Source organism: Acyrthosiphon pisum, chromosome A1 (genome assembly GCF_005508785.2).
Source record: "Acyrthosiphon pisum isolate AL4f chromosome A1, pea_aphid_22Mar2018_4r6ur, whole genome shotgun sequence".
In the NCBI taxonomy this organism is placed as follows: domain Eukaryota; kingdom Metazoa; phylum Arthropoda; class Insecta; order Hemiptera; family Aphididae; genus Acyrthosiphon; species Acyrthosiphon pisum.
In genome coordinates, this window is record NC_042494.1 from 93,726,767 (window position 1) to 93,738,399 (window position 11,633).

Here is an 11,633-nt window from a genome sequence, read left to right on the forward strand (position 1 = left end):
AATACAAAAATTGGTCTGCTTAAATTTTGGTACCCCTATTATAAAACTTAAATGATGTCACTGCGGTTCTAGGTCACTTGGTATGGTCAAGCATTAAAAGTGCCAAACGCAGACACTTTGTACGGTCTGGTAAAAAGATTCATTTCAAAACGCAGACACTATTATATATATAAAGCATACCTATATTATAAATATAAATTATATACCTAAGTAGTAGGTAAGTATTATAATATAATTTATTAAAATGTAAAAATTAAACATTAAATAAAAAGTAAATTAAAAATGTTTTAAAATATACCTAGTATATTAACAATATACCTACCTAGTCAAAATAATCAGTGTTATAATTAATTGGTTAAATAACAGCCAAATATTATTTGGTGCTATAATAAATGTATAAATTAATTTAGGAACTTGATGACTTAATAATCTTGAAATTATAAAAATAATCAAATAATTTATAAATTTGATTATAAATTATTAATGTATTATAACCTTATCAAAAGTTATGTGAAAATAAATTAAAAATATGTGTACAATATAAATATGTCAAAATGACAAATAAAAATTATTTTAGATAGGTAGGTAATAACTAATAACTCATAATTCCCTCCTATTTGGAATGTATGATAATTAGATCTACCAAATAATATATAAACTTAACAAAATGGGCTGGTCAGTGATTATGACTTCATACTAGTTTATATTAAATACAGGTATACTTAATGTATATAATAGTTTTTCTAAACAATGAACTATACAAAGTGACCGTTACTCGTCACTGCAGTCTTAAAAAATTAACATACATTTTAAGCTATTTATAGGCATTTAAGGCCGTATACAATATACATAGTCAATGCTTGAGAATATGTATTGCTAAGGGTGTCGGTGCCAGTATTTCCAATTTTCGAAATTTCTATGCTATTTGAATATTATGTTTTATATTTTAGTTATTGCCTTAATTGGCTTAATTATAATACTTTTCCACTAACCTACAGCTCGATACTTATTTAGACGCGGTCGATACGGTGGATTATATCAATGAAAATGACTTCACGGGAAAAACTCTCACGTCCTGTAGAATTGTCAGATTTCGTTATTTTTTTTTTTTTATCTGAAAGATGAGAAGTTTCTACAGGTCAGATCAAAGCTCGATTTTTTATTTTACTTTGAATAGTAGTAGAAAAATACTTTTGAAAAAGGACAAATATTATGCATTTTTCAAATGCATATTCCAGTTTCTATAATTATAGTTTTCAAAATCGGGCTTTGATCCGACCTACCAAATGTTCTCTACTTTAAGATAAAAAAAAAATTAACGAAATCCGACAATTCTACAGGTCGTGAGAGTTTTTCCTGTGAGACATATATTTGTACCAAAAAACGCACCGGCACCGACACCCTTAAGCTAATTTGATAATTTAAAAAATGTGTGATAATAACTACTTAAATCAATGTTTAAGGTAGGTCTCGACCAACCTTAATAATTTAAGTAATACTTTTCCTTTTCTTAAGCCAAATCTCGTTTATGAATCTCATTTGAGTCATAAATACAGCTTAAGCAATACTTAATTATTCTTAAGCATCAATTATGAATACGGCCCTTAAAGTTTTTAAATTCTTTTATAATTGTTGATCAAATGTTTTAGGCTCTGTCAAAAACTGGGAAATTTAGTACAAGAATACAAGTTTCCTGATAAGCGATAGATAGGTACTTATATTAATTTTAAAATATCAAAAATACATTTATAGGTAGGTAGGTCCTTTTATTAAAAAAAATATTTTAGCTTAAAATATATTAAACTGTTATAGCTTATATATACTAGGTACGTTGTATTTTTGTTATACAAAAAGATTAATTTTATTAGTTAAATTGAATTTAAGTTGAAATTTTGAGCCCGTTGAAAAATTTAAAATATGTAATGAGCTGTGGGGGACTCAAAATATACAATAAAGATCTATTACATTGTCATTGACCTAGTAAATAACTTCATATCCAATTTACTCCACTTGTGGATAATTTAAGTTAATAAAAACTACCTATATATATAGTATTTCTATAGATATATTTGTAATCTGTTTAGCTACATTCAGTGGATGTCCTAGAAAATTTTTTATTTAAATAAGCCATAACCAATCCTACTATTAAGTATTACTCCATTAGGTAAGTAGGTAAATTAAATAAAATTATTTATTTATTTTTAATATTAAGTAATCGTGGTAACATAATAATACAATACCTAACTTAAGTTATGGTCTAAGGAGCTATAGTTCTTATATAAATAAATAATAATAAAATTTGAATGATGATTTCTACAACTTAAATTAAAATAGGTATTAGTTATAGATACGATCGTTAAATTCACGTCTTTTAATATCATTATTTTTTCAAATAAATTTGTTCCTAACTCTAAGACTGAAATCTATTTCCAGCACGAGTACCGCACACAATTTTTTTGCCATGCCTCGCGCTGCTGCCTTCATCGATATTACTGTAATCCATAACGAAATATTCTTGCGCCGTACTTGGTATCCTAATTTTCCAACCGGTTTATGGAACAGTACGTAAGTAACCCAATATACAAATAATGCGCTAAGTGGGTAGAATAGTGGGTACAGAAAATACCTATCGCGAATCGTCTATGTCCTGTACTTAGACCTATAAATGTCCGTTATGAATTATTATTAAATAATTAATTATATATTGACACATTATAATATAGTATTTAGTTATTTATATACCTAATAATAATATACTCAACACAACGTGTTTACTGCGCAGTAAATACTTAAATTACTTAGTAACAATACAAGGTCAAACAACCATATTTTATTTTATAATTTATATTTTGTACAAAATACTATAATGTACGCACATGTACACGACTACACCTATACCTACATTTTTATTTTATTCCACACGATTAATTTTATTTTCTCAAACAATCTATGGGTAATTTATCATTTAGACAAAAGAAGGGCAGGAATGATTTGTCGATCAGTAAAACATCGTCATGTGGCCTTACCGAATTCTGGAACCAAAAAAGACAAGATTTTGATGATATCTACTTTAATAATAAGAATTTTCCACCAGCTGATGCTGCGGACTTTCGTGTGACAACCATATTGGATGAAGGATCTTTCGGTTCTGTTGTATTGACAACTCACAAAAGAACTGGTACTGTTCATGCAACAAAAGTAATTGCCAAAAAGAAAATCGTGAAAGGTCGTAATGTAAGTATTTTTTAGTACCTATACCTATTGCATTTTCCAAGTGTTGAAATGTCGATACTGGACTTACCTCCTTTCTACTCTTGTAATTACCGAACCTTAATTCCCTCTGTGTTATGCGTACGACGAAATATGCATAGGTACCTACGCCGTAGACTTCTACATATACATATAACATATACCTAACAAGTAATAATATTATCTAAACTTCACAACAGTAAGTATTCCGGTGCAATTGAATTGGCTCTCAAAGTCTCAAATACATGTACAGGCACCTATTATATGTAGTCGTTATTTTACCCTTAATAAATATCATTGGATTGGCTCCCTATATTTTTTTTTTCAAAAATATTTTGGTTAACAAAATGTTATTAGTGATTTAAAGTTTACGTTATGTCCTAGAGTAGTTGACATCAGTATTACCTACTCTCAACATAACCAAATACGTTTAGTATGATTCTTAATTTTAACACATATGGTTTAGTGGTTTACGGTATCAAGTTCGTACATTTTACATCGTTACATCTAGAGTTATATACATACCTATCCTAATTGTTAATATAACATTTTTTTTACACTAAATTGTTTAATAAATACAGTACACAAATCTCATAAGAGCGGAGAAAATAAAAGCTAAACAATAATTAAAATTTATTAAACTGAATACGTCGTATATTGCATGATGTCCACTCGATATCCTCGTTATCCAATGATTTAAAATTTGCAATGCCTCCTCGTTTAGTGCATATATTAGGTAATGTATGCACTAAACAATCGTTGTAATCCACTTTGGAGCAATTTTTAAAAACTTTACTTGTATTTATTTACTAAATTAACTAACTTAGTTAATTTTCCCTTTTCGTTTTGGATTTTCTTAACCGAATTCAAAATGAAGGCGCAAACACTGCAGCATATACGTGATTTATTTAAATTCTATACAATTATCACCAGAATATTTGTAGGTAGTTCATTAATTTTTTAATAATAATATTATTGTGTTTTCAGCCCTTCAAGGCAATAGGGGATCGTGAAATTATACGAAGGTACTTATACTACTTATACAATTAAACGAATAGTAATAGTAGGTATAAACATTAAACGGTATAAATATAAATATTAATAATTAGAAACATCACAAGTTTCTCGTCCAAATAATACATTAAGGGCCGTTCTTACAATGTCCGGTTAAAGTTAACCGACACTTAACCGGCCGAATTCTGCCAGTAAAAAAATCTGTTATCAGTCGGTTAGCGTTAATCGACACTTTACCGTACATTTTAAGAACGGCCCTAAATTATAAAAAGTACAAAAATTCAAACATACTTTAGCGCATTAAATTTTATGCTATATGAAAAAGAGATTTGTTTGACAAACTCGAACCTAGATTTATTAGACCATAAATATAATATTTTTGAATGTATAGGTATTTTTAATTTCCTAATTGTCTTAAATTATTTATATAATAATAATAACTCAATGTATTAGCGGTTCTCAAAAAATATCTTACATAATTTATTAGTATTTTTTGGTGGAAACCGGGATATAACCTTTGGCGGAAAATGGTTATGGTGATAACGGGCGAGGATCATTTTGGCGGAAAACGGAAGTTATGCCCTTTTTAATATAATATAATTTTTAAGTCGCATTTTCAATTGTATTATGCTGTCTAAGGCTCTAAGCACATAACCACAATCGTACATGCATGTATTAAGTATTTCTTATCTTTTTTGGAAAATCAGAATCTTTTCCAACACGCCCATCATCTGAAAAATTCACATCGACATACGTATCACACATTATAAACCTTAAATAGACGCTATAGAGGAATATAATATGTTAAACGCAACAGAGATTTGAAAGGGGTTAACAATCTATATGAGGGACATGTCCCCCATAGCTTACGCTTCGATACCTATATAATACTTATATTGTTGCCTGTATATAGTATTTAATATTTATAATATAATGCATCTGGTATGTTACATTACGTATTGCAATACAATAGGTCTATTGCGGTATATAATCATTTAAGGCATATAGTTAAATATCGTGATATACGTCATGTACAGTGCGCCTGAACTGAAAAAAAATAGAAGGGGATGCAAAAATATAAAAAAAAATGCCTAGGTACTTACCCGAGTATTTAAATTTCTTATTATAAAATAATAATTTAAAAATAATTTTGTAAAAAGACGGGGTACTCCGTCCCTCTAGTCACCCTGTGCTTGATTGTCGGAAAATTGGTACGGTCGTTTTGAACGTTGAATTGGTACGGTAGTTAAAAATCAGGGTTTCTTAAACTATATAAAAAAAAACAATCGTAAAGTATCTACTCGTAAGATCAGTACTTTAGAGAAGTATTAATCTAATCTACAACGACAAAATAATATGCCAATGTCGATAATGATGATATTGTATATGGGTTTCATACGACCTAGTGCAACTGCAACGTTCAGCTTATCACGTCCCCAAAATGTTTGTATTAGCGTGCGCAGGTCTTCTTGGCAGGGGAGGCGCAATACCTTAGCTAAGAAAGTCCAGACTCCAAACACCTCTCCCGATTTTTTCCCAGCTTTATATGAGGCAACGGTAATTTAAATAAATCTTTACACAAAATCAAGTATATGGTTCTACTAAACCGTGATATTTTTCTAAACGGTTAGGAGTGAGGTTAAACATAAAATTACCAAAAGAGTTTTCAATAAGTCCTTTTTAATAATATCTTTGACAATTAAGAAGACATAATAAAAAAATATTAAGAATATATATATATATTATATATATTTTATTATATTTTATTATAATAAAAAAAAGATGGGCAAGTGGGTGTCGCTCTTCTGTACAGTAAGTTACAAGTGGGTAACTGCATTGGATGGTGTTAAATTTGAATTTCAACTAAATAAGAAAATCGCTACATGAGAAATCGAGCGAATATTCAATGTTGTAAAAATATGAAATTCAAAGGCTGATAAAAATTTAATTTGATTTGTTTGTAAACATTTTGTTTTTTTGTTGATAAAGGTAGAAAAACTTATAAGGAATCTTGTACTTATTACATTTTCAAATCTTAGATTTAATTAGAACATTTTTTATGAATTTCTAACTCAAAATAATTTACACATTTTCGAAATTTTACGTATTTTGTCAATATTTTAACTTTAAATGCTTATATAAAAAAAAATTGTGACTATGGATTTTCAATATTTTTCATCTGTCTTTGAAACATTATATTATGAGCCTTCTATTAAATTTTTTCAAGTTTTTTTACGAAACAAAATTTTTTTTTGATATTTATAGAATAAAAACCTAAATTGTCCTATTTTGTTCTAAATCGATTTTACGTATTAATTCCTGTTTTTCCATAATTTTTATTTTATTTTTCACGACGTCTTTGAAAACTTTTGACCCCTCATAGTACCAACTAGATTCACTTTTATATCAGGAAAGATACTGTTGAAGAAAATCCAAGCACTTTTACTGTCCCAAAAGGTGATGAAAGACCAAAAAAAAAAAATAAAAAAACTCACATCATTGTAAAATCAATACATTCATCGCTCCGATCACAATCTAAAATAAAAAATAAAAAAACATAATTTGAACAACTTTTAAAATAGGTAATAATATGTTTTATTTAAATTACATACGTCGTTTAGCGAAATAAGCAAAATATGATGGAGGATAGGACTTTTGCGAATTGGGAATCAGGCCTACGAAATGTTTGGAACGTTTTTTAATTTTCTCTCCCGAAAAGCTGTCATTTTGGTGTTAAGTGATTTGTGAATTAGGTTGATGATATGATAAGTCGGTATTATCAAAGAAGAAACCAGTAACCATAGTTGAAACTTGAAGCTGTCTTATCAATATAATATAATATTATTGTCGATTTTAATATTATTAAATATTTACTATTTTCAAATAGCATACCAATATACCAATATTGAACATAATATTATTATTATTATTTACATAATATGTATTATCAAAAATTGGTAGGTATTAATGTATAAGATCTTGAGAAAACGAAAATTCTTGCAGGGGAGGCAGCTGCCTCCCCTGCCTCTCTCCCGTGCGCACGCGTATGTTTGTATAATGAAAAGTTTTGAAAGGATACGTCATAAATCAAATAATTCAACACCTAGGAAAAAAATTAATATATCTATTCACTTCAATACATACTTCATCAAACTATTATTAGTTATTTAAATAAAGAATTAATGACAATAAATATTATTCTAAATACCATAGGGAGACCATTATTGTAACTATTATGCATTTATATTTCATTTTGAACACATATTTTGAACCACTGAAAGTAAAATATTTTATAGTACTTACTAATATTCCGCCTATTTTATTTGTTTTATTCAAAACACAATATACCGTACCACTTAATTTTCTGTTTACCACTGAATATATGCGTCTATTTTAGGTGCAACGAATGCTTAATGAGAAACGAATTTTGGAATCCATCAATTTTCCGTTTGTCATTAGCCTCGAGTATTTCTACCAAGACAACAGTTTCATTTACTTTGTCATGCCGTTCGTGTGCGGCGGTAACATTCATACTCACATGAAACGCCACGGACCGATGGACGAGGACAAAGCGCGGTTTTATTTTTCAGAAGTTCTTCTGGCCGTCGAATACCTACACAAGTTAAACTTGGTGCATCGAGATATCAAGCCCGAAAATGTACTAATCGACGTCAACGGGCATGCTCAACTCGCAGACTTTGGGTTTTGTAAACACATTAAGGGTCGTACGTTCACGTTTTGTGGCACTGCCGAATACTTGGCGCCAGAAATTATACTCAGACGAGGTAAGGCATAATGACCCAATAAACTATTGAAGTAGTGAACTATACAATATTATACTATACAAGTCTACAAGTGTTATACCGTATATTATGGATTTATGGTATAAACACGTGTATCATAAGACCACGGTTATCTTTGTTATAGTAAATATAAAAACCTAATTGGTACCCATATAGATCAGAGAGGTTAACCATCAACAAGAGGGTGATGTTGGGGAATAACCCCTATGGCATTTAAAAAAAAAAATAAGTCCTGTAGGAACGTTAAAAAAAACTATCAAACAAATTTAAACAGTTGCATCCAAAAACCTCGCACACTTATGATATCGACTCCAAAAAGATCGATAGACAAATCCACTCACACACAGTTTATCTGTGTATTATCTAGCAAAACTCCGCACACTATTTTTAATCTACTTACAAATTTATTACATTATGTTTTATGATTCATGAACGTCAACAACTATTACTAAGTTTACCAAAGACTTCTCATACAAGGTACTCTCATACTATACCCAAAATGAAAAAAATGTCTTATATTTACAAAGAAGATAATATTGTTATTGTATCATATGAAAAAAAAATGATGTGTAATGTAATTTGATACACCTATTTTCCACACAACTGGTTAGGTGTTTGTTCTAATTACCCCCCTTCCCCCCACTCCGCGTACAAAACTTTTGTATATATTAATAATAAATTAATATTTTGTATATACGATATACCACTGGTAGGTTTATACACTGCATATTATAGTATAATGCTAAACATTAAACTAACTATCATTGTGATGTAAAACAATAAAAACATTGTGGAAAAGTATTATTTAGATTTCAAATTGATTTTGCCTATTAATTATCTAACCTTTTATTGGTTCTTTCTAGACTCAGATTCTTGTACCCAAACGTGTTGGCTTTTGGGTCAATGTGACCAAACGTTCAGCGCCCTTAAAATTCTGTGGGTCGTTGGTCTGAATATAGATACCTATTAAATATAAAAATAATATAATTTATTCTGCAACTCTATACTACCCATGAGTTAGTTTTTGTTTTAATAACAAGAATTATGTACTAGGTCAACATAATTATGTATCATAATTAACGACGCGTAGATATTTAACCACCACCAGTTACGATAATGCATTAAGTCCTACTTTGATGATGCAATTAATTACGACCTATAAATAGGTTTCTCTCTACTTATGCATAGGTAGTTATTATTTTTTTTCTTTTATAATAATATTCTAAACGTTATAACATTTTTCAAATCTCTTCAAGTAAATAATTAAATCAGCAATTAATAATATAATTATACAAATAATTAAATACCTACGTCTACAAAGTTTTTGATTTATTTGATGAATTACAAATGTTAAAAAGATAGTAGCAGATATAAAAGACAATTTTCAATACCACATTTCAAACTAAAGCCAATTTTACCCATAATACAGCTGTAAAATAATAATATTTTGCATTTTGCATTGCATCGGGGCCCCGACTCTATGAAATATTTGGGGGCACCGGTATTATAGGCATATCGAGTACCTACTATAAAAGATAAACTGGGCATGACCAGTCATCTGGTTAACCTGATGAACTTTTGTGTAGTTTTATTATAAATAATGATTTACCAAGCAGTTTTCCAGACGTTTTAAGTGCTTGTATAATTTTTCTGACAATGCCGATCACTGTGGTAGGAGCAGAACGATAATTTTCCAAAATTAAACTTATACCGAAATACCTAAGAAACACATGTGAACAAGAACGTTTATCTAGTTTATCAATTTTAAATATAGAAAAGGAACGAATTAAAACTCTAAATATTATTGAGAAGATAATTGACAATTTCTCCAATGCAAAATCGAGGAAAAAAAAATTTCCTAAAATAGAATATCTTAACATTTTACATTTTTTACTTTTCACTATTATTTTGGAGGCTGGCTTTATTCTGTAAATAACACGATTAAAGATAGTATGGTTGCCCATCGAATCTAGAAAAGTGTCTACCGAAATGAATCTCCATTATCAGTATTAAACAGCTGGAAATTTACGCTCTAGCGCTTATTTGTTGTAGTGATTCTAAATGCAATTACCTTTCAAATGTAAATTGTAGTTCCGTGATAGCCACTATGACATAAAAGCGCTAGTGCTTAAGTTTCCAGCTGTTTAATTTAACTTTAATACTGATTATAGAGATTCATTTCGGTAGACACTTTTCAAGCATGACTGCATGAGAATCATACGTCGATGGGCAACCATACTATCTATAGCCGCGGTAAATAATAATATACTAATATACTATTTATTTTATTATACTTTATACTTTATTTGTTTTGTAACTGTTGAGTTATCATAGTTGTATGGTAAACTAGTAGCTTTTTTTACAACATTTTTAAATTAGGGGCCTATACATTTTTTTTTTGCACCGGGGCCCTAAGAGTTTAAGATCCGGCATTAAGTCCATGCAGAATTATTTTTATTTTAAACTCATATATAATATTCTAATTTAAGTTGTAAACCGTGTACAATGTACATATATACGCAGTAACGTATTATTTTGTGGTCGCCGCCGCCGTTCCGCAGGATACGGAAAAGCGGTCGACTATTGGTCGCTCGGCGTACTCCTGTACGAGATGTTGGCTAACCGTTCGCCGTTCATCGATCGCGACACCGGCAAGCTGTTCAGTAACATCGTGACCGGGTCGTACAGCTGCCCGTTGGGCTTCTCGGACGACGTGATCAACCTGTTGCGGAATATCCTCAAGGTGGACGTGACCAGGCGGTACGGGAACTTGGCGAACGGCATCCGGGACATCAAGAAGCACAGGTGGTTCGGTGACCAGGACTGGTGCGCGGCGTTCGACAGGCGCGTGACGCCGCCGTACGTGCCGGTCATCAGCGACACCCTCGACACCAGAAACTTCGATCCGCAACACGGCCATCTGTTCTACGACGCCAGCAAGGACATGTTCGGCGACATTTTCAAGGACTTTTGACACGGCGGGACGGGCCTGCACGCAGTATCGCGTCGAGATGACGACCTCGACAAGGCAGATGGAAATCAAAAACGTAGGTACCTGCCTACACTTGGGCGCAAAGACAAATATATGAGAGTATTATTTTTTGCAAATATTGTTTTACAAGTTGTGTACAGGTGAAGGTACCGCAGACGTTTAATGTAGGTACGCCGTACGGCTAACTCTACTGTGCCAAGACTATATTGTCGTTAAACTATAGGTATATTCTTTTAGTCTTGTTATTTTTATAAATAAATATTAATTTATTTTGTGTATATAAGAATCAATACCTATACTATGATAATATGATTTTTACAATAAATTAATATAAATATAAAAGAACAATATAAAAAAAAAATCAAAGAAAACAATAAACGTGCGAAGAGTGCCTATCAAAAAACAACAATTTCAGATAAAACAAACAGATGAGCCTGGATATTTATACTGTTATCATAGTATAAAACAAAGTCCCGCTGTCAGTATGCTTAGATCTTTAAAACTACGCAACGGATTTTGATGCGGTTTTAGATTCTGAGTGGAACGATGAATGTATTGATTTTACAATGATGTGT

At 30.5% G+C, this 11,633-nt stretch overlaps 1 protein-coding gene across 1 annotated transcript; it reads left to right on the forward strand.

The window, feature by feature from the left end:
- The first annotated feature begins 2,360 nt into the window (after positions 1-2,360).
- Positions 2,361-11,328, forward strand: LOC100161173 (cAMP-dependent protein kinase catalytic subunit alpha-like). Its single transcript, XM_001948321.5, has 3 exons — positions 2,361-3,234; positions 7,661-8,048; positions 10,628-11,328. The coding sequence occupies exons 1-3, from the start codon at positions 2,950-2,952 to the stop codon at positions 11,038-11,040; spliced, it is 1,086 nt and encodes a 361-aa protein (XP_001948356.1). The 5' UTR covers positions 2,361-2,949; the 3' UTR covers positions 11,041-11,328.
- Positions 11,329-11,633: the final 305 nt, after the last annotated feature.

What these genes read in the sequence shown, in the direction of transcription:
- LOC100161173 (XM_001948321.5), top strand. Translation starts at nt 2,950, where the DNA reads ATGGGTAATTTATCATTTAGACAAAAGAAGGGCAGGAATGATTTGTCG. An exon ending in AAATCGTGAAAGGTCGTAAT is followed by an intron (nt 3,235 to 7,660) that starts GTAAGTATTTTT and finishes CGTCTATTTTAG; the next exon opens with GTGCAACGAATGCTTAATGA. An exon ending in AGAAATTATACTCAGACGAG is followed by an intron (nt 8,049 to 10,627) that starts GTAAGGCATAAT and finishes GCCGTTCCGCAG; the next exon opens with GATACGGAAAAGCGGTCGAC.